The sequence below is a fragment of the Entelurus aequoreus genome, linkage group LG04, assembly GCF_033978785.1.
Source record: "Entelurus aequoreus isolate RoL-2023_Sb linkage group LG04, RoL_Eaeq_v1.1, whole genome shotgun sequence".
NCBI classification, from domain to species: Eukaryota; Metazoa; Chordata; class Actinopteri; order Syngnathiformes; family Syngnathidae; genus Entelurus; species Entelurus aequoreus.
Genome location: NC_084734.1, coordinates 57,108,286 through 57,132,913, shown reverse-complemented (window position 1 = coordinate 57,132,913; position 24,628 = coordinate 57,108,286). Strand labels below are relative to the sequence as shown.

Here is a 24,628-nt window from a genome sequence, read left to right as displayed (position 1 = left end):
TGTGATAACTTACAAACAATTATTCTAACACTGTGGCAAATGCAAGAAACACAGCGTTGTTTCTTTGAGGTCTTTATTGTAAGACTGCCAACATAAGAATGCACAATAAAACACAATATGCACATTTATAGTGTGCCCAAGAACGTACATAAAACCACACCCATTCTGCTGAGTGTGAGCATGGTCCTAGTGCCTGCCACACAGCCCCACCCCCGAACACCCAGACAGCAAGTTATGGGGAAAAAGAAAACCTGTCAGGGGGCCTCACTCGCCTGCCGTAACGGCTACAATGTCCATCCCGCGAAGCGGGTGTGCCTTGTGGAGCAGAACAAAAATCAGGCGAAAGACATTCAACCCGAACAGATTTTGGGGGGCAACCTCGGCGGGGGACTTGGCCCGGCAGTATTTCTTCACCTGCAACACAATGCGCCGGTTTAAGTCTGTCCAGAGAAACGCATTCCCTGCGCCCGCCCATATCCAGCACAAAGTTTTTAGGACCGCGTTCCAGCACCCTAAATGGGCCATCGTAAGGCGGTTGGAGGGGCGAACGGTGGGCGTCGTGACGTACGAAGACAAAACGGGCAGATTTAAGCTCCGATGGCACAAACGACTTAGGGAAACAGTGGTGAATCGGGCCGGGAGCCAAGGACCCCCTCGACAAAAAGGGAAACGGTCGCGGGGTCCAACCCTCAGGTAAAAATTCCCCCGGAACGCGGAGTGGCTGACCGAACACCAATTCAGCGGGGGCCGCTGCAAGATCCTCTTTAGGGGCTGAGCGCAACCCGAGCATAACCCAAGGTAAACGGTCAATCCAATTGCTATCAACGAGCGCCGCACGCAAAGCCGCCTTAAGCGACCGGTGAAAACGTTCACATAAGCCGTTAGCTTGGGGATGGTAGGCTGTAGTACGGTGCACCTGCACACCCAAGGACTGGGCCAACGCTGACCAAAGCTCTGACACAAACTGGGATCCCCTGTCCGAGGTGATATCAGACGGCGTGCCAAAACACGCAACCCAGGCTGACAGAAACGCGCGAGCAACGTCTACCGAGGCAGTGGAGGAAAGAGGAACCGCTTCCGGCCATCTGGTGGTACGATCTACCATCGTTAGCAAATGTGTATAACCCTGCGACGGAGGGAGGGGGCCAACTAAGTCTACATGCACGTGGTCAAACCGCCTGACCGGAATCGGAAATGGTTCGAGGGCCGCCTTTGTGTGCCGGTGGACCTTGGCGCGCTGACATGCCACGCATGCGGCTGCCCACTGCCTAACATCCTTCCTAAGGCCAGGCCAAACAAACTTGGCACCAACCAACTTGACGGAAGCCCGAACGCCAGGGTGCGACAGGGAGTGTATTGCGTCAAAAACCCGGCGGCGCCAGTCTACCGGAACAACCGGCCGAGGGCGGCCAGTGGAAACATCGCAGAGGAGGGCGGGACCGCCATCCTGAACTACCACCTCCTCGAGCACTAACACCCGTTTGAGTGCGCGGATGTCGGGGTCGTCGGGCTGGTCAGCGGCCATTCCCGAAAAATCTAAACCGAGCTGCACGGGGCACACGAGTACGCGTGAGAGACAGTCAGCCACAGGGTTGACCTTACCGGCCACATGCTGAATGTTCGTAGTGAACTCAGAGATGGCCGACAAGTGACGCTGCTGACGGGCTGACCAAGGCTCTGTGACCTTTGACATGGCAAACGTCAGGGGTTTGTGGTCAACAAAAGCCGTGAAGGACCGACCTTCCAACAGAAAACGAAAATGGCGTGTTGCAAGATACAGTGCCAACAACTCTCGGTCAAATACACTGTACTTCCGCTCGTTATCTCGCAGTTTACGACTGAAGAACGCAAGGGGCTGCCATACATTCGCCACTCGCTGCTCAACTACAGCGCCCACGGCGACATCAGACGCGTCCGTTGTCAAAGCCACGGGCGCCGCGGAAACAGGGTGGGCGAGGAGAGCAGCCTCTGCGAGCGCGGATTTAGCCCTATGAAAAGCTTGGACTCGCTGAGGAGACCATTCGAGGGAATCGCTTGCCTTTTTGTTCCGTAGGGCACCATAAAGAGGCTGCAGGAGGTGGGCAGCGCGAGGAAGGAACCGATTATAAAAATTAATCATGCCCAAAAATTCCTGCAGAGCTTTGACAGTGGAGGGACGAGGAAAATCTGCCACCACATGCACTTTTGAAGGCAAAGGGATCGCACCCAGCGATGAAATACGGTGACCTAAAAAATCAATCTCTGACAGCCCAAACTGACATTTAGAAGGATTGACGATCAGGCCGTGCTCGTCAAGACGTGTGAACACCTGTGTTAGGTGTGACTGGTGCTCCTCGGCTGAAGGACTCGCCACCAAAATGTCGTCCAGATAAACAAACACAAAATTGAGGCCGCGCAAAACTGAGTCCATTAATCTCTGAAAGGTTTGTGCTGCCCCCTTCAGGCCAAAAGGCATACGCAGGAACTCAAAAAGCCCAAACGGGGTTATTACTGCGGTCTTGGGCACGTCCTCGGCACGCACCGGCACCTGGTGATAACCACGAACTAAGTCTACCTTCGAGAAAATGGCGGCGCCAGCCAGGCGCGCCGAAAAGTCCTGGATGTGCGGAATAGGGTAGCGGTCGTGCGTTGTGATGTTGTTAAGGCGGCGAAAATCCCCACAAGGCCGCCAGGAACCGTCTGACTTGGGCACCATGTGCAAGGGCGAGGCCCACGGGCTATTAGAATGCCTAACGATGCCTAAACGCTCCATAGTAGCAAACTCCTCTTTAGCAATGGTCGATTTAGCCGCGTCAAGACGGCGCGCGCGCGCAAAAACTGGCGGGCCCATCGTGGGAATGAAATGTTCGACACCGTGTTTAGTGTCCGCGGTGGAAAAAGCGGGAGTGATTAATGACGGAAAATCCGCCAGCAAACGCTGAAAAACGTCACCAGATACCAAATAATTAGCGTGTGTTAACGGTCCAAGTCCCCCCGCCTTACATGTGAAAGTTGAAAAAGACACAGCATCAATCAATCGGCGGTTAGCAACATCAACAAGCAGTCCATTAGCACACAGAAAATCCGCGCCAATAATGGGAACCGTGATGGCGGCGATGATAAAGTCCCACTGGAATTTGCGTCCATGAAAGCACACAGTCACCAACCTGGAGCCGAAAGTGTCGATCGACGAGCCGTTGGCTGCATTCAGCAGCGGCCCGCAGCCACCTGTCGCCCTGTCCGCGTCCGTGGCCGGTAACAGGCTGACTTGCGAACCGGAGTCCACCAGGAAACGTCTCCTTGATGACGAGTCAGCGATGAAGAGCAGCTCACTTGCTTCGCCGGCGCCCACAGCTGCTACTGAACGCTGGCATTGGAGTTTCCCGGGGCCGTGAAGGAGCATGGAGGGACACACCGTCGAGCTTTGGCGCCAAAACGTTGATGGAAGAAGCACTGGCTCGCTTCGCGCCTTTTCCGGGTAGCGACTCCCGCCACCACTGCTGGGTCCGCGTTCTCCATCGTCTGCAGGGGGGGCGCTTCTACGCTCTGCACGGCAAACCGTCTGGAAGCCAGAAGCACCCGGTCAGCTTCTTCAGCCAAGCCCCGGTAGTCGCCGGAGGCCAGAGAAGCGGAGTTAGCCAACACCGCACGGGCCGCAGGTGGTAGCTGCCGCAAGAAAAGATGCGGGAAAATGAACCCGCCCTCCTCGGAGCCCAGCAGCGACAGCATACTGTCCATCAGATCCAAGGCGGTGCTATCGCCCAAACCGGGCAGGGAAAGAAGTCTATCTGCCCTCTCAGCGTCAGTTAGAGTAAATCTCCGAAGCAGAAGATTCTTGAGTGCAGCGTACTTGCCGCGCTGTGGAGGCGTTCGCAACAGCTGCATGGCGCGGCGAGTGGTCGCCTGGTCGAGGGCTGTTACGACCAAGTAATACCGGGAGTCGTCGCCGGCGATTCCTCGCAGGTGGAAAAGTGCCTCGATGTGCTGGAACCATGGAACCATGATGCCGGGTCGCTCTGCCAGAACTCGGGGGTTGCAGGTTGCTGGAGTTGGGGCGACATGGCCGATGAAGACAGCTTCCTCTTCTGCGTGAAACATTGTCGGGGTCACCAATGTGGCAAATGCAAGAAACACAGCGTTGTTTCTTTGAGGTCTTTATTGTAAGACTGCCAACATAAGAATGCACAATAAAACACAATATGCACATTTATAGTGTGCCCAAGAACGTACATAAAACCACACCCATTCTGCTGAGTGTGAGCATGGTCCTAGTGCCCGCCACAACACCTTCTTTTTGAGTTTTCTGTGGCTTTCTTTGGCTTCCTGTTTTCGCAACTTGTGACTGGATACTCACTTGGGACTCCCAAGTGAGTATCCAATCACAGGACGAGTAAATGTCAGGGCCAGCTAGAAGGCTTTACTGACAACAACTTGTGATCTGATTGGCTATGGCAACTGTCTATCAACTGTATGTGTCGTTCACTTACAGTGCACAGACGCACGCATTGTTGATTCTGAAGGCCCCGGGCATATTTGGTACAGCATGGCAACATAAGCTAGCTGAATTCTGATTGGATACAAACTCTAACCTAAAAACAACAGCACTGGAGGGGGCATAATATGACATGAAGAGAATATGAATACTTTTAGATATTTAAAGTACCAATTATTGTGACACACACACTAGGTGTGGTGAAATTTGTCCTCTGCATTTGACCCATCCCCCTGATCAGCCCCTGGGAGGTGAGAGGAGCAGTGGGCAGCAGCGATGCTGCGCCCGGGAATAATTTTTTGGTGATTTAACCCCCAATTCCCCTTTGAGACACTTGTGATTTAGGGCTATATAAATAAACATTGATTAAATGATTGATTGAATTCCAACCCTTGATGCTGAGTGCCAAGCAGGGAGGTAATGGGTCCCATATTTATAGTCTTTGGTATGACTCTGCCGGGGTTTGAACTCACAACCTACTGATCTCAGGGCAGACACTCTAACCACTAGGCCACTGAGTAATAAAAAATTACTTTTATCTTTAATTATGATCATGATTTCTGGTTATGTTAGGCCGGCAGAGAAGGCCTTGCTGGCCCTGACGGCACACCACTGTGTAGATATAACCGCCATGCGGAGATGCGGCTAAAGAGAGTCACCGTTGTAGCCTTCAAAGCCCTCTAAAACAACTTCAAAACCCTCCATCAACGTTTTATATACACACTGCAAGTCTATATATAATGTAGTAACAGACACGTTCATAATAATATGTAATATGTTCAATATTTATCGTATTTTGATAGTTTTAATCATTTCCGGGACTGATTTTTTCCGGGCATTGATTTCTGTTTCCATGGCAGCGCATGCCTGACTTCTGGCAACATGTGTGTTCCTACTTCTGGAATCAAACACAAGTGTGTTTTCTAATTATGGCAGACTTGTCAACCGCCAACAAAGACGACTATTTTTGGATAAATGAGGATTCACATCCTTATGCTGCGTGCCGGGGGAGGGGTATGAAAGCGATTTTGACACTATAAATATGGAACTAGGAGACAAGATATTTCAACTAAAATGGATCGCTTACCCAAAGTCAACAGGAAACGTCACCAGCCAGCTCGACCAAACGAACAACGAGTGAGTCACGTTAATATTGATCATGATACAAGCAGCACGTCATGCGTGTTAGTACAACTACAGTACATACACTGCATGGCTAGCTCAGCTGTGTACAATCAAAACATGAAATAATACTTTACAGATACTGTAATATGATTGTTCATGTTTTTCAGTCAGTACAAATTAGTGTTCTATCACAGTGTTGTGCATTACAAAACTCAAACGCATTTTGTGTTGTTGTGGGACAGGCCTGGCCAACCCGCGGCTCGTGAGCCTCATGCAGCTCTTTGGCTGGTTTCATGCAGCTCTTAACTCTGTTATGAGAGTAGCGTATGTGTGTGCCTGGCCCTTTAAGATATGACAGCATGTGAGGTGAGTGGCGTCAGTGAGTGGGTGGGCGAGAGAGGTGAGGGAGCGGTAACAGTGAGTGGTGAAGGTGCTAGTAGCTTGGTGGATGGCTGCGTGAAAGACACCAATAAAGTCACAAAGTTGCAACAAACAGCCGGCCTCGTCAATCACCCTCGAGTCCGGAGCTGTAAAGACCCACTGCCGGGTAAAGTGAAGGGTGTTACCCCCGAAGTACATCGGCCCTGGAGGAACGTCTCCCCTGCGCTCCTTGACTACGGTCTGGGAGCTGGAAGCAGGAAAGGTGTAACAACTCTATTAGTGCCTTAGTGTTTACCACAAAGTCTTTATTTTGACCACCCCACGCGGTAAACTTGTCTGAGTGCAAACTGAGGCAGTATTTTTCATTAATAAAACTTTCGGCGAATCAAAATTTATGACCAATAAAAACGCAATAAACGGGGACGGAAATTTGACCCGGCAAATAGAAACAAAAGAAAACACTGGCGGAAAACGATAATTGATACAATAAAAAAAACAAGCAAACCGGGCGGTATGAAAAAAAAAAAAATCTGCGTCCGGGTGACACGCGGGCTTCAGGAATTGCGCGTCCTTTCTGATTTCAATGCGTAAAAAGACACAAAAAGTGCGGTAACGCCAACACTGCTTGACAGTATAACAAAATAAGTCACACTTATATTCTGTAACATTCACAGTTTTAGAAAAAGTGCAGAGGTAGAAATATTCCAAATAACCTCTTGTATACAATGTAAACATAAATAATGCCTCAAAACAAGTTAATTATTTGAGTTATATATATATATAACTCAAAATGCCAGACATTTGAGGCATTTAAGAAACCCCGACCGGACAGCCCCGCAAAAGAGGACATGTCCGGGGAAAAGAGGACTTATGGTAAGTCTAACATAAGAAGAAGAAGCCTGTTTGAGTGACGTCAAACGTGCATGTGCGTGAAATCACAGTATTGAAAATGTCCTTTTTGCTGATGTTGCTCTGTTGTTGTTGTTGTTGTTGTTGTGTTTGCTGTTGTTGTTTTTGTCTCTCTGTCTAATCCCCCTCTTGTCCCCACAATTCCCCCCTCTGTCTTCCTTTTTCTCTCTTTCTATCCCCTCCTGCTCCGGCCCGGCTGCACCAAATGATACTATAAATACATTTAATAAAGTCAAAATACAAGTAAGGCAAGAAGAGAAGTATCTTACACTTCTCTTTTGTAAAGTAAATCTGAACAGCCGATATGGGCATCTACATCTGCTATATGATTTGCCCGAGAAGCTGGGCAGGACATTATAAAAAAAGAAGAAAAAAAAAGAAAAAAAAGAAAAGAAATCACAGAAGTAAACAATTTGTGACAAGTTCGCTCTCAAAATGGCAGGGAAAAAAAGCACAGCAAAACGAAAATATGAAAAAGAACACAGGACATTTTAACAGAGTGGGAGAGTTTTTTTGTTGAACGTAATGGCAAGCCATTCTGCCTTATATGTCAGGCATCATTAGCGCACTTCAAAGCTTCAAATCTTCAGCGTCACTTCAGTTCACTCAATGCTAACATCGACCAGGAATTTCCAAAAGGGACAGAACTTCGCAAGCACACGTTGGCCAATTTGAAAAGTCAGGCAGAAACAGTTCTTCCAAAAATGTACAAAACACTCAGATAAATCTGGCTGAGCAGAGGTCTGTGTGTGTGTGTGTGTGTGTGTGTGTGTGTTTGTGTGAGGAAGGGATGGGGTGATGTTCATGTGTGCCCATGTGTAGGATGTGGCTCTTTGCAGTAACCCAGTAACAAAAAGTGTCTCTTAGTCTCTGACTGGTTGGCCACCCCTGTTGTAGAAGCTAGCTTATCTCTTGCCGTAGTTATTTTTGATGGCTAATACCTTAGCACGTTGATGTGCTACTACGATAGAAAAAAAGAGTTCCTCAGTGTTCGCTCTTGTAATAACAATATCGCTACAGCCTGGTTGTTTTACAGGTTATGGAACGTAAATGAAGTATTGTTGACAGTTTTTGAATGCATTTGAAAGTGATGTGTAGGTAGAATTGATTGCTCCCATTAGCTGCATTGCTAGCCACCAAGAACAAACAGATTTGTATATGTTAGAATGCGAAAAAAATCAAATAAATGTCCTCTGGTCTTTCATAAGGATTGTAAACGATAGGCAAAATAAAATAAAAAAAGTGTAGTTCCCCTTTAAGGGACTTTTGTGACGATCTGTCACATCACATTTTTTTATGTTTCCTTAGTTTGTGTTTATTACCTGTGAAGCGCTTTTATTTTGGGTTCCTTTTCCTGCATGTCTCTCTGAGCACTCTTTCCCCTCACCTGCCGTTGATTGACAGCCTGGCCACACTTGTTAGCGGTTGTCAATCGACTGGCTTCTATAAATGCCTGCCTCGTCCTTTGGTCAGGGGTTGAGGATTGTTTTGTGTTAAGTGTCACATACTGCCTGGCTCTCCTTCTGTGCTGTTTATTGCTTTCTAGCACTTCCCTGCTGCACCTCATGCCTTTTTGTGGACATTAAAAGACTCTTACCTGTACATCGCCCTCCTGTCTCCTGCATCTTGGGGTCACAACTACCGCAGTCATGCGAGCCCATGACAACTTTATCACATTGCTGAGTGACAGCATCCCCTTCACTTTGATTATTAGGCAACCTTGGAGAAGCTAGCACAGAAGAGTTAGCAACCACTCACATAATGGTTACTAGGGCTGTGAATCTTTGGGTGTCCCACGTTCGATTCAATATCGATTTTTGGGTCACGATTTGATTCAAAATCGATTTTTTTTCAATTCAACAAGATTCTCGATTCAAAAACGATTTTTTCCCGATTCAAAAGGATTCTCTAGTCACTCAATACATAGGATTTCAGCAGGATCTACCCCAGTCTGCTGACATGCAAGCAGAGTAGTAGATTTTTGTAAAAAGCTTTTATATATGTAAAGGACAATGTTTTATCAACTGATTGCAATAATGTAAATATGTTTTAACTATTAAATGAACCAAAAATATGACTTATTTTATCTTTGTGAAAATATTGGACACAGTGTGTTGTCAAGCTTATGAGATGCGATGCAAGTGTAAGCCACTGTGACACTATTGTTCATTTTTTTTAATTTTTATAAATGTCTAATGATGATGTCAATGAGGGATTTTTAATCACTGCTATGTTGAAATTGTAACTAATATTGATACTGTTTTTGATAATATTCATTTTTGTTTCACTACTTTTGGTTTGTTCTGTGTCGTGTTTGTGTCTCCTCTCAATTGCTCTGTTTATTGCAGTTCTGAGTGTTGCTGGGTCGGGTTTGGTTTTGGAATTGGAATGCATTGTTATGGTATTGCTGTGTATTGTTTTGTTGTATTGATTAATTTAAAAAATAAATAAATAAAAAAAATAATTTAAAAAATAAATAAATAAAAATAAATAAATAAAAATAAAAATCGATTTTTAAAAAATGAGAATCGATTCTGCAGGATTAGGTCTCTGCTTTTTGCAGATGATGTGGTCCTGATGGCTTCATCTGGCCAGGATCTTCAGCTCTCACTGGATCGGTTCGCAGCTGAGTGTGAAGCGACTGGGATGAGAACCAGCACCTCCAAGTCCGAGTCCATGGTTCTCGCCCGGAAAAGGGTGGAGTGCCATCTCCGGGTTGGGGAGGAGACCCTGCCCCAAGTGGAGGAGTTCAAGTACCTCGGAGTCTTGTTCACGAGTGAGGGAAGAGTGGATCGTGAGATCGACAGGCGGATCGGTGCGGCGTCTTCAGTAATGCGGACGCTGTATCGATCCGCTGTGGTGAAGAAGGAGCTGAGCCGGAAGGCAAAGCTCTCAATTTACAGGTCGATCTACGTTCCCATCCTCACCTATGGTCATGAGCTTTGGGTTATGACCGAAAGGACAAGATCACGGGTACAAGCGGCCGAAATGAGTTTCCTCCGCCGGGTGGCGGGTCTCTCCCTTAGAGATAGGGTGAGAAGCTCTGCCATCCGGGGGGAGCTCAAAGTAAAGCCGCTGCTCCTCCACATCGAGAGGAGCCAGATGAGGTGGTTCGGGCATCTGGTCAGGATGCCACCCGAACGCCTCCCTAGGGAGGTGTTTAGGGCACGTCCGACCGGTAGGAGGCCACGGGGAAGACCCACGACACGTTGGGAAGACTATGTCTCCCGGCTGGCCTGGGAACGCCTCGGGATCCCCCGGGAGGAGCTGGACGAAGTGGCTGGGGAGAGGGAAGTCTGGGTTTCCCTGCTTAGGCTGCTGCCCCCGCGACCCGACCTCGGATAAGCGGAAGAAGATGGATGGATGGATGGAATCGATTCTGAATCGCACAACGTGAGAATCCCGATTCAAATTCGAATCGATTTTTCCCCACACCCCTAATGGTTACTGTAATGTGCATCACAAAGAAGACAATCTTTCTTAACTGGAAAAAAAAATAAAAATCTCCCAGTTAAAAGGAAAATTGCACTATTTATAAAATATAATTTTGTCCATTCAAAGTCCTGAAATGAGACAAAAACACTTCTTTCCCTTTTATTTGCTTTCTTCATAGTGCAAAACTGCTAGCAATTGAATACAATTCAGCTATTTTGCCGATACAGCTCTCTAAAATACAATCTAAAAACTAACAACAATGCTCCATTTACATGCTGTGACCTCAAAAACAAAGGGAACCTATGATGAATTGTGTATTTTCTGTCGTATAAATGTTATTACAATGTTGGATACTCGCGTTAAACAATGTCAAAGGGTCAAGGGTCATTCATTTTGCCGTGAGCTTGGATGCAGTTTTGGATGCACCGGTTCACTTTGGAGTCTGGCTACGTTGTAACATCAAAGTGAGGAGAATGCTCTTATTGGACATGAAGTAAAGCTGTAAGCCAAGTTATGAAGAAACACAAAAACATTATAATAAAGTATTATTTCAATCTAAAGTTGTCATGAGCATAATAACACAGATGTGCGACATGCAGCATGCTACATACAAGCTGTCAAAACCAGCTTTTATTGTGCAGCTCTGAATCGATTAAGTTTTCACTATAAACAAGGCAGAGGTTTTATTTAACAAGTATATTTAATATTTTTTTAGCGTCTGTAGCTCATTACACACAATTTGAACAGTAACACTGTGTTTGAATGTAGGTGTATAAAACAAGTGATTTTTGGAATACCACTAAATGTTGCTTGTGTACCACTTGTGATACATGTACCACAGTTTTAGAATGTAGATTGAAATTGATAAGATTTTTCAGTTCCAATTTTTCTTTCGGTTCTTTTTCGATTAAAAAAAAAAAAAAAAAAAAAAAAAGGTTAAAAAAGTGGATTAGCATCAATTTTGTTTGGTTTAGAGCTAACATGACCTTACAAACAGTGAGGTCTTAAGAGGCACACAGCATAGCAAAAAACAACTTTTCTTGGAAATAGATGTAAGAAATGAAGATTCTTCTGTAGAATTTACTTAAATATGTAACGTTTAGTAACATTTTTAAAACTTTAAAGAATATTTATCTCCCTAGAAAATATACTGGTGAAACTACAAAATAATTGAATATCGTTCAAAGGTTTATTCAGATTTATAAGGTAAAACTATTTTAATGACACAGGCTCATAACATACGACACAACTTATTTCAAACCTTCTTTTGACATAATGTTGTTTATTGCTTACAGCTTATGACATCGAAATGTGAATGTTTCGGCAGAAAGTGCCTCCGCAGGTTATATTTCTTTGAGACAGCGTATACTTAATTACAGAGTAAAAACATCAACTTTCACAAAAAGCTTTCAATAAATTCATTATTGTGCCCTCGCTGCTCGTTTCTAGCGCGTGCAGCTAAATAAAAGCATGAAGAAACAAGCTTTTGAAGTTTTGTTGAGGATTTATGTTCCTTTTTTTTGCATTATTTTCCTTCCTCTGTTTTTATTTCTTTACACTTCTTCCTTCATTTAGGTTTGCAAGACTGAAAATATAAACATAAAATAAACGTAACAAATTATAACGTCCATTGTGTATTTTAAATAAATAAAATAAAAGGTTTATTGTTAAAATATTCACACAAACTAAAAATGTTTACAGATATAGAAATTACACAACATTCACACACCAAACATTGCACACACTGTATGTGACTTATTACAGTTAAACCTAAGGTGCAGCTTTGTCGCCCTCAATTGATCAAATTTAGTGCTACATGTATTAAACGAAGTTTGATCAGCATAGTTACTCTCAGACAAATACCAACACGACTACGAATACAAAAACGAAGTCAGCAATTGCAATAGAAAAACTAAATATCTTTATGCACAATATTTACTTCGAAATGTTTGACCAAGTTTCGTGATGAAGCTTACACGCTAGGATTCCTACCAATGTCACTTCTTGTCTGGACTTATTTGTCCGTCGCATGAAACTGTGTCTGTTGTTAAAAGTCCGATTTTTGCAATTTATTTAGATTTTTTTTCAGGGTTGAATGAGTAGTCTTCTTCTACTCACCTACGGCTGCTTCATTGTGACACCTATGCTTCGCTGTTTACCCCTGCTGGGTGGCGGAAGTACTGCATACATGATCAACCCTAGTTTTAATGGTTTCATCAAACCTATTTGGGTGATGTTCAGCGGGCCAAATTAAACATTTTGGCGGGGCGCCAGTTGAACAGGCCTGGCTTATGAAAACCTTGACTTTAAAATCTAAGAAAATGTGGGGGTTTCAAAACCTGTATGCCATTATCATCAAAATGATATTAAATAAATGCTGGACATATGTCACTTTGCATGTAGTGAGTGAACATCGCATATTAGTTTCACATTTGAAGTGGAATTGCTCACATGAATAGACTTTGACACGATATTCTAATTTAATGAGTTTCACCTGTACAATATCATTGTCAGGCTTGGTAAAAAAGATAGGACTCAGATGCAGAGTAGGGAATACTTCGACAGGCTTTTATTTTGACAGCTTCCTTTCACCTCCAGAGTCAAGGTAATACAATATCTATTTAACAAAAAACTAGTCGGCGAAAAAGGTTCCAAAAAATAGGAACAACCGAAAATCACTCCGAAAGGAGGAAAACACAAAAACAAAGACAAACTATGATTGGCACCGTATATGCTATAAAATTTATTAACACAAAAACGCTTCAACTAGAGGAAGAAACAATGGCTATGAAAAATACTACACTTATCTAATCTAATAAAGTTTAACAAAAAATGTCACTCAAAAATTTGAGGAAAGAATGAAAGAAAAAACTGATAACTCACCACTTCGGCTGAATAAACTAAATAACAAAAAATCACTCTGCTGAGGAGGAAAAAAGGAAAACTCAAAATAGCAACGAAGGAATTCAGGATCAAGGAATACAAACACAAGACGAGGCAAGGCAAGGCAAGGCATGGAAATGGAAGCTAGAGAGGCACGAATACACGAGACAATCTGGCACAGAACAAGGGGAGGCGTGGGCTTATAAAACACATGAGGGTAATGGAAAACAGGTGGAAACAATCAGGGGTCAGGGATGACGTCAGACTGATTACACAAAAGGAAGGGCAAGTGATCTGACACGAGAGGAGTTACTTTTCAAAGTAAAACATGCAATTCACAAGACAGAAGAAACCAAAACAAGACAGAAGAAACCAAGACAAGACATCCCTCACCGCGGTGTGACAATCATCGGCGGTCACTCGAAACGAGTATGAAGATCCTCCTGGTAGGGGTGTATCCCTTTATAGAGGATGCCTGTGCATGACTTTGTTTAACGTGGGGAGACTGGTGCACAGACAGTCACCACACGATCCTTGACAGATCCGGGTCAGGGTCCAGTGGCATGGAGTCCAAAATGACTGGGGACCCTATTCTGCTGCAGCCTTCATCCGACATCCCAGCCTGTTGTGACGCTCCATAGGGTTAGCAATCATCAATGCTGGACATATGTCACTTTCCACCGTTAAGGTCTTGGGTTGTTATTTCCTCATAACTGGGCCTACATGGATGTGGGGGTGCCTTCTTCCGCCATCGCAGCCGTTGTGGTAGTTCTTACATCTACCGTCTTCCGCCTGCTCCGCCGTTGAGGTATTCACCGTATCCCTGGCTAGGGGGCAGTCAGATACTAGGCCTTTGCCAAGGGCCACCTGGGGTAACAGTAGTAAAGGGGTTAACCTCCTAGTGCCCCAAGACCCCATAGAGGAGCCTCCACTGCCGGATGCACTTTAACGTCATTCCCAGGACACTATCTGTACAATATAATGACTGAGTGAAAATAAGGCTGGAGGAAAACATGCAACATTTCTCTGACTACAACTGAGTATTTACCTACCAAAGGAGCATATACTGAGACAAATGACTGAAAGCTTTTGACTACAAATTTAGTTACTGCTCGTGCTCGGTGACATTTGTCATTCCTGGCCTTAGTGTACGCTTCTCTGTTGCGATGAAAGCTAGCGGCAGGCGTGAAGTGGATCCATTATTGCCCACCTGGGAAACCAATCAGAATATGTCTCATCTAAATGAGAAGGCATTCATTTCAATTGAACAGGTAACAGCGCTAACATGATAGACAGTGTTTTGTTTGTATCTGTTGTATTTACGCCAGATGACGTGCTAGCGTTACTGCTGCTGGGATGAGATTGACGCGATTAAAAAACTCAACATTCATTCATAGTTATTGCATGCTGTGTGTTCAAATGTTTTAGCGTATTGTGTGACAGGATGTAAATTTAGTTACTAGTAGAATACAGTGATTGTAAGTAGCAAAGTAAGCTCTTGAGTTGTATTACTATGTCATTTTATATTCGCAACTTAAAAATGTTATTGTTAATGACAACAGTAAAGCACCGTTATTTGTATGATATGGAGCTAATGTTATTGTAATGCCAGCATTAATAAGAGCCATTGTAGTACTGGACGGCTCCAGCAGGGGGCGTGTTGTGCTGGGAGCTATACTAGAGGACACCTGACTTCTGCTGGCAGTCATTACAGACGTGAGCAGAACGAAGTTGTGTCCTCGTATCTGTATACTCAAACATCTCCCTTCTCAGGTACAAGTGTCTTTATGTAAATAGTTTTACCCCCGAATATATCTTTATAGTGTTTAAACATGTTTGAAAGAGTATATTTTTATGATATGTGTCTTTTCAGTCGACAAGGCTTTATACATGACCAAGCTAATGCTAAAGCTAATTGCACTGCCGACGACGAAGCGGATGCTAACTGCATCAACAGTGTTAAATGTATAGAAAGATACTGTGCATTGTTAATGATTAATCTGTGTATATTTCTGCAGAAATGTGTATTTATTACAGATTCTGGGACAAGTTCAGTGTAGTCTGTATAATATTAAGGAAGGATAAGTGACTTTTGTTACTAAAGTAGTACAGGCCTACTGTATTGGGTGAACTTCTGTATTTACTTGTTGAGACATCTTCCAATACTGTTACACTAAGGTAAAGTCTATTAGTGCAAAGAACAGGAAAACCTACTTGATTATTTAAATAGATCTGCTATTAACATTGATTGTGACCCGCCATTAAATAAAGGAGCTTGATGTTACGGCTCAAGCCCCTGCCACCACACAGCCTGCCGAGCGCGCCTCGGGACACGCCCACGGGCGTTCCTCTCCTGCTGCGGCGGTGGATTGTATTTCCCATTACCTTGGGGGTCTTAAAAGTTTTTAAGGCAAAGGCCCCCCAAGCTGATGGAAGGATGGAGCAGGTAACCTCTACTTCTATATTTTTTATAAAAAATTTTTTAAAATTCAACTGATCCTAAAGGTACTTTGTTATTGTACAATACTATGATATTCAAATAATATAGTGTCGCTAATAGCTCGCTGGCAACTAGCTCGTTAATTGCTAAGTGGACTGGACTTTCACAATGTTATGTCAGACCCACTCGACATCCGTTGCTTTCGGTCTCCCCTAGAGGGGGGGGCGTTACCCACATATGCGGTCCTCTCCAAGGTTTCTCATAGTCATTCACCGACGTCCCACTGGGGTGAGTTTTTCCTTGCCCGTATGTGGGCTCTGTACCGAGGATGTCGTTGTGGCTTGTACAGCCCTTTGAGACACTTGTGATTTAGGGCTATATAAATAAACATTGATTGATTGATTGAAGTGACAACACGTACGTTAATTGCTAGCAGACCACTGTTGCGCTAATTACTAGCAGACAACTGGTGTGCTAATTGCTAGCTGACAACTAGCATGCTAATAACTAGCAGACAACTGGTGCACTAATCACCAGCTAATAACTAGAGTGCTAATTGCAAAAAGCAATTAGGCTTGCTGGCAACTGGCGTGGACATCGCTAGCTGTCTTAAATGCTAACATTAGTATGATTATTTATTCATGTTTTATATTAAACGTGCAAGGTTCAATAAGTCAGAAATTTGACAATCCGAAATGTATCAGCGTTTTCTTTTTGATCAGAACTATTATTTCTATTTTTGTCCCCAAGTCATTTTATGTAGCAATGACAGCGACAGAGCAACAAAGGGTTTTAGTCAAGTCCCAAAATTTCCGCCACATTTGTATTCCTTTGCGGTCTCTGATGGCTCCATGTTTGCAAGACGTTGCATCAATCTCCTTTCATGTCATCCAAGCTCATTCGCCCCTTGGAGATGAGAACAGGAGGGAGTGATCTATTTATGTTGCTGATGTGCATCTTTGATCTGCCATGTTGGAAACGTTCATCTGTCATTTAGTTATGTCGACAAGAACTCAAATTTTGATCACTTTTGTCCTGAACTTGACTTAAGAGCCTGGAGGCAAACTTCAGCTTGGTTTTTGGTGAACTCTTTCATTGTCTATATTGATAAAGAAAAAAAAAAAAAAGATTTCACTGTCTTCTGCTCTCTTGTCAATCAAAAGCTCAAACAAACGTTTAAGCTTTCGTACAGTTATTTTATTTGTTTGTACATTTTCAGTCAATCATTCGTAATCACTTATTCAGTTACTGATTATGAATAATGTAGTTCAAAGTTTATCATTGTGTTTACAATATTACCCAAAGTAGCCATGAAACAACATTGTTTTATAATCCTCACTTGACTAAAGTCATATTTGGAGTAAATGACCAGATAAAGAGTTTTTTAAATTTTTAAAAGTTATGCATTTGCGGGGGGGGGGGATCGTGTCCATTGACAATCCTTATGCGGGACAAGAAGTTAAACTTAAAAGTTAAAGTCCCAACGATAGTTACACACACACTAGGTGTGGTGAAATTACTCTCTGCATTACTCTCTGAATTGGGCCTTTGTACGCACTTCCCAGGGTCCCTATCGCAGTAAACTCAACATTTGAAGCAAAAGAAACAGTAAACACTTAAACAGCAAGTCAAACCCTACAGTGCATCCAGAAAGTATTCACTGCGCTGCACGTTTTCGAAAACTGACCAAAGATAGGTGTGCCAAGGTTGTGAGCTCGTACTCAAAAAGACTTGAGGCTGTAATTGCTGCATAATTGGTGCATCAACAGAGTATTGAGAAAAAGCTGTGAATACGTATGTACAAACTGTACATGTGAGTTTAATTTTTTTAAATTTATTTTAATTTTATTTAATTTTGTCTGTAAAATGTTAAGGACAAAAATGTATTTTTTGCATTTTGGAATAAGGCCATAAAATGACAGAATCACATTCAGTTCCGCACAAAAGTAGTGACAGTGACAGGGTTTGAGTGGAGACTTTCAGCTAGAAATGATAGCAAAAGAAGAGAATGTGCAATGAAAGCATGTGTGATTGAGCTAAAGTATGGCAATATTGTAACCAGGAGGAAAGATTACCTTCTTTAGACAATTTTCAGTACACCTTTTATACAAAGGTCAGTGTCGACTTTCAGCTTCCATTTATAGCTTTACGAAAATATGGCATTCACAAATCACAGATAGAAATGACACACATTTGAACATTCTGAACTCATGCCATAATTTGACCGTCACTTATCTAATCAACTTTCTGCAGGACTTAGCACCTAATAGCTGCTGCCCTTTAAATATCAAGTCATCCGTGCTTTTTTCTTTCTCAGAGCGACACTCACGTTAATTACTTCCCACACTCTCCAACAGTGCTGATTAAGTTATCATAATAGAACCTTCCTAGTCAAACACCCAACGTTTTCCCCTTTTCCACCAAAAGTTTAGGAACTTTGAGTTCTTGGAACCATAATGACCTGTGTTCAAAAGAGTCCATCCACTTCTTGAAGTTTCGCATATCGAAATGAAGCTTGTACAAACTAGTAAACAGCATTAAACTAGTTTAAACACTACAACTGAGTAAAAACACTGAAAGATTGTTCCACGAATAAGCGTTCTTCAGCACACAGACACCACACAAGTTCCTGCAACTCGAAAGTTACTTATTTTCTTAATCTTGTCTGTTGGGACGTATATTCGAATAGAAATACACAAGAAAAAAGAAACATGTTGGACCCACATACTGTAATGGCAGCTGTCACAAATATTGTGTTCAACAGTAGGGCAGAAAAGGGCTATTGGCATCAGTTGGACCTCCAACTAATGTATTTCATAAAAATAGGTTGTTTGTATAAGTATTAATCCACAACAAAAGTTATCTTAAAGAGGTCATATTATGATATATATTTTTAACATTAATACACTTCCTTGTTTTTGTGGTGTACATAAGATGCAGTGGTGGTGCTTTGGTCTACATTTTGCATAGACTTTGTTTTACAGACCATCTTCAGGCCGTTCAAAATGCACCGTTTTGTGGGCGGTCTTACTTACGTGCCTAAGTTGTTCTCCAGCCCAAGTGCCCTTTGACTGCGCCTCCACCCCGTCAGCCATGTTGTAGTTTTTAGGGCTTTTATATCTTTTCTGTACATGTACTGTAAATGTATAATGTATTTATATTATTCACATATGAATAATGCTGTATAATAGACTGTATTTATGTTATTCACATGTGAATAATTCTGTATAATAGACTGTATTTATATTATTCACATGTAAAAAAATACCAAAGTGTTTATTGTCTATTGTGAGCGAACTGTGGTGCTGAATTTTCCCCAGGGATCAATAAAGTACTTTCTATTCTATTGTATATCGAGTCCACTGACAGATGTAAGTTAGAACTATACTCTACTTTTCCTTAGAAAACTAGAGGTGGGGGGTGTCGTCCATCATCCACAATCCATATGTGAGGCAAGAACACATATGTCATTATTTTCTGTGCATTCTAAGTAATAAACAACTACTGGCATGAAATCATTTACAATGCAGGTAATATGGCTTCATCTAGTTTGCCTATACAGTTGTACCCAGTTTATCGCAGTTATTTTGTTCTGGACATGACCGCGATAAACACATTTCTGCAAAGTGGGATTATTATTACCAAATCAAATATTTTTATACTTTGATCATAAACAGGTATGTAAGACTTTCTAAATATGTTTTTCAAATGAAAACATTTCGTGGCTCTGATGGTAAAGCAGCCGTCCAGAAACTCGAGGGTTATTGGGTAAGACACTTCACCCACGTTGCTCCCAGTGCCGGTGTTTGAATGTGAATACATTTTTTGTGGTGGTTCGAGAGGCTGTTGGCGCAAATTTGCAGCCACATTTCTGTCGTCTACCCAAGGGCAGCTCTGGCTAAAAATGTAGCTTACCACCATCAACGTGTGAATGTGGACTGATTGAATGATGGGTTCAGACGACTGCCAAATTTATATGCCGATTTCAAAAGGCCACGGCCCCCTGAGTTCCCCTTCTCAACTGTCTATGCGACATCAAGGCTTGGTTAGACCAGAATTTTTTAATAATGAATGAGGGAAAACGGAAATTTTAGTTTTTGGTCCGGCCCTCACTGACTTGGGACCATTGCAAAATTATGTGCGTCCCAAAGTCACCAGCCTTGGCGTCACTATAGACAGCGATTTTAAACTTGACAAACAAGTCAATGGCGTTTTAAAATCGTGTTTTTATCATCTTCGTCTTTAGCAAAGGCAAAACCGTTTTTATCTTTTAACCTTTTTAAACAAGTCGTGCATGCTTTTATTTCAAGTTGCCTGGACTACTGCAATGCATTTTATGCCGGCATTAGCCAAAAAGCTCTCTCCCGGTTGCAGTTAGTTCAGAACGCGGCAGCACGACTATTAACAGGGGCCAGGAGACGCCAGCATATAACCCCAATTCTTGAGAGTTTGCACTGGCTCCCAGTTCATCTTATAATTGATTTTAAAACCTTGCTGTTTGTTTTTAAAGCTTTACATGGACTGGCACCTCAGTATATCTCGGCCCTCATCCAAGGGTTGGAATTGTGGGTTAAATCACCAAAAATGATTCCCGGGCGCGGCCACCGCTGCTGCCCACTGCTCCCCTCACCTCCCAGGGGGTGAACAAGGGGATGTGTCAAATGCAGAGGACACATTTCACCACACCAAATGTGTGTGACAATCATTGGTACTTTAACTTTAACTTTAAGTGAATTATGCAATTATGCTAATTGTATCTAATGAGGAGCACAAGTCTTGTGCTGAAAGATACAACCATCCCATCAGTCAGCATTACAGTGAGAGCGAATATTGTCAGTCACTGTTTTATGTTTGGAATTTGTATTTCTTGTGTAGCACTTAGCACGACTGTTGAATGATGCTTTGTCTTTCACTAAAGTTGGATCTGCTTGGCACCCAGCTTCTTACACTTTTACTCATCCTCCTTACTGAGGCCCAAAAAGTTTAAGTTCTGATCATCAATTGTCCCAAAGTAGTCGTCGTTGCCACTTACAAAGTAGTTGTATAGTGATCGTTGCTATGCTCTGTGTTACTCCGTAGTTTTATCCACAATACTATGTTGCTCTGCCTACAGTGTTTTTTTTTTTGTTTGTTTCACATTCCTCTCTTGTTTGTTTGACATTTGTACTTTATTGTGTTGGAGTGCCTGTGGCATCACAACTGTGCTACTTGACAGTAATAACATCTGAATGCTGGCTGCACTGTACCCGCTGCAAGGTTTTTTACATGCAAGGTTTGTAGCAAACTATTTAATTGTGATGGCTACGAATTAAACTGGAACAGCACAATTAAAAAAATAGCTTTAAATTCCAGCTTCAATCAGTCAAAATATTAATAAATAGTTAAGTGTTAATGGAATTGAAAGAAGTGTGTGTGTGTGTGTGTGTGTGTGTGTGTGTGTGTCAGTGGGGTGATTGTTTGAGTTAAATAGATCTTGCTAGCTTTTTTATGAACGTTTACTCCGGTGGAAATAAACTATAAGACATTTATATTCAAGTTCAAAAGATTTATATTCATATACTGCTTGAAAACATCTCTGTGAGAAATTCATAGTAAATGTTTGACCCTTTAAAAGAAAGCTGTTTTTTGTTAATAAAATTATATCCAAACATTTAATAAAGTCAAAACAAATTAGGCAACATGAGAAGTATCCCACACTTATTTTTTCTAAAGTAAATCTGTACAGCAGGTATGGCTATCTACATCAATAATATGATTTGTCTGAGTGGCTAGACAGAACAGATTTGGCAAAAAAATAACCGCGATTCATTTAAAAATATTTTTTTTACACGCCTAATATATATGTGTGTGTGTGTGTGTGTGTGTGTGTGTGTGTGTGTGTGTGTGTGTGTAATCACCTGTTCCTTACCCTACCTACAGTTTAAAGGGCTAAATGATAGACAACCATGTGTTAATCTCAAAGATTACTATCAAGGGTTAGGTCAGGCTAATTAGAAAAATAAATACTAATCAAGAATCCCGCAGAAAAAGGGAATCATAAAAAAAATAAGAAGGGCAGCATTTACATGTTAGAGATGTTGATGTGTGATGATCATCTCTCATAAAAAGTCAATTACCAAAAAAATGAGCGCTATAGATCACTCAACAGTTCACAAAGGTGCAGGGGTAAATGTGTTAGAACATAAATTAGGCATAAAACATACACAGAGAATGCTGACAGCAGACAATAAGTATTTAGTGGTGTAATTATAATTAATTATTACTATTATTAGTTATAATTAATTATAACAGTACAGTTAATCGACAGTTGTCTCTGAGTATGTGCTTTTACTGCCCTCTAGCATCTACTTTTAAGTCTATGTGGTATAAAACGAGTAAAACATTAGTTTTTGTTTTCACATTTTTGTTAAAATCCTGTACTTTTTGAGGTTAAAGGCCAACTGAAATGACATTTTTTTTATTTAAACGGGGATAGCAGATCCATTCTATGTGTCATACTTGATCATTTCGCAATATTGCCATATTTTTGCTGAAAGGATTTAGTAGAGAACATCGACGATAAAGTTCGCAACTTTTGGTCGCTGATAAAAAAAGCCTTGCCTGTACCGGAAGTAGCGTGACGTCACAGGTTGAAAGGCTCCTCACATTTACACCAGCAGCGAGAGAGATTCGGACCGAGAAAGCGACGATTACCCCATTAATTTGAGCGAGGATGAAAGATTTGTGGATGAGGAACGTGAGAGTGAAGGACTAGAGTGTAGTGCAGGACGTATCTTTTTTCGCTCTGACCGTGACTTAGGTACAAGCTGGTTCATTGGATTCCACACTTTCTCCTTTTTCTATTGTGGATCACGGATTGGTATTTTAAACCACCTCGGATACTATATCCTCTTGAAAATGAGAGTCGAGAACGCGAAATGGACATTCACAGTGACTTTTATCTCCACGACAATACATCGGCGAAGCTATTTAGCTACGGAGCTAACGTGATAGCACATCGGGCTTAAATGCGGATAGAAACAAAAGAAATAAACCCCTGACTGGAAGGATAGACAGAAAATCAACAATACTATTAAACCATGGACATGTAAATACACGGTTAATGCTTTCCAGGCTGGCAAAGCTTAACAATGCTGTTGCTAATGATGCCATTGAAGCTAACTTAGCAACGGGACCTCACAGAGCTATGCTAAAAACATTAGATATCCATCTGCTCATCAACACGCGTGCTCACCTGCGTTCCAGCGATCGACGGAGCGACGATCATAGATGCGGTCGGCGGCCCGGAGATGGAGGAAGTCAAGGTGAGGTCGGCGGCTAGCGCGTCTGCTATCCATCTCAAAGTCCTCCTGGTTGTGTTGCTGTAGTCCGCCGCTAATACACAGATGCCACCTACAACTTTCTTCTTTGCAGTCTTCATTGTTCATTAAATAAATTGCAAAAGATTCACCAACACAGATGTCCAGAATACTGTGGAATTTTGAAATGAAAACAGCTTTTTGTTTTGGATTCAATGGTGTACCAATACTTCCGTTTCAACGATTGACGTCACGCGCATACGTCATCATACATAGACGTTTTCAACCGGAAGTTTAGCGGGAAATTTAAAATTGCACTTTATAAGTTAACTCGGCCGTATTGGCATGTGTTGCAATGATAAGATTTCATCATTGATATATAAACTATCAGACTGCGTGGTCGGTAGTAGTGGGTTTCAGTAGGCCTTTAAGGTTACAAAGAACGCTTAAAAGATTCACAACAAATTCATAAAATCACTAGTTGATTTAATGTTATTGAAAAAATAATTCTGCCATTTCAAGAATGTTTAATGGCTAAGTTTTTAACCTAACTTTGATGCATGTCAATAAGACTCGATTCAGGGAAATTACGTTATCATTCGCAGGTCAAACCTTTATGTTCATAGGTCAACGTTATCTACACTTGGTTTATTCCATAAAAAAATCAGCAAGGAGCAAATTAACATATCGGCAAGAACTGGCTGTAGGCCACCGACCTAGTGGTTAGAGTGTCCGCCCTGAGATTGGTAGGTTGTGAGTTCAAACCCCGGCCAAGTCATACCAAAGACTATAAAAAAAATGGGACCCATTACTACCCTGCTTGGCACTCAGCATCAAGGGTTGGAATTGGGGGTTAAATCACTGCTCCCCTCACCTCCCAGGGGGTGATCAAGGGTGATGGGTCAAATGCAGAGAATAATTTCGCCACACCTAGTGTGTGTGTGACAATCATTGGTACTTTAACTTTAACTTTGCACAAAGTTATAAAAAAATTATTACACTCACACTGAACTGCTGACTTCACTTTTATAGTCACATTTTACTATTCATGAATTACATCATAAATTGCACATCAAACAGTCCAAGACCTCTAAGACATTACAAAGTCTTTGTTGTTTCACACAATGTTTTTGTCAGACCTGCTCTGCTTTTTACCATTTCCACTTTTAACACTATAGTCTGCTTCAAAGCAAAGTTTGTTAGTCATGGATGAGCACAATCAGCAGCTCTCTTCTGTCTTTATTGATTTGGAGATTTGTGACGGTTTTGGTCCCAAGTTGCGTGCACAATAGTTTTGTATATTAAAAGCAACTGTTTTTAATGAGGAAGACCATCACATGCAACCTCAGACAGAATGTACCTGTTTTTCCTGCAGGGAATTAGAGGAGCACACCTAGTATCACGACAAGGCTGAATCACATTTGGTCTTCCAGCACGCACATTTCGAAACCGTTTTTTAACCCAGAGCAATAATTGCCCTGAACAAGGACCATTTCTCATAGTTGCATTACTACATATCATTTACAGCAGGGGGTCTACTGAAATACCGGTAGTAATCTTATTCTGGATTTTACTTGTATTTACCGTATTTTCCAGACTATAAGGCGCACTTAAAATCCTTTTTTTTCTCTCAAAACTCGACAGTGTGCTTTATAACCCGGTGCGCCTAATGTAAGGAATTAGTTT

At 42.3% G+C, this 24,628-nt stretch overlaps 1 protein-coding gene across 1 annotated transcript in view; it reads right to left on the bottom strand.

The window, feature by feature from the left end:
- Positions 1-403: 403 nt before the first annotated feature.
- LOC133649214 (uncharacterized) overlaps positions 404-24,628 on the bottom strand; it is a gene marked incomplete at its 3' end in the record, with an annotated part of 39,936 nt that continues 15,711 nt past the window's right edge. The window contains exons 2-4 of the mRNA XM_062046046.1: positions 8,484-8,615; positions 3,449-4,064; positions 404-3,401 (exon numbers count right to left, since the gene is read on the bottom strand). Coding sequence (XP_061902030.1) covers positions 404-3,401; positions 3,449-4,064; positions 8,484-8,615 — 3,746 coding nt within the window. The remainder of the gene's footprint in view (positions 3,402-3,448; positions 4,065-8,483; positions 8,616-24,628) is intronic.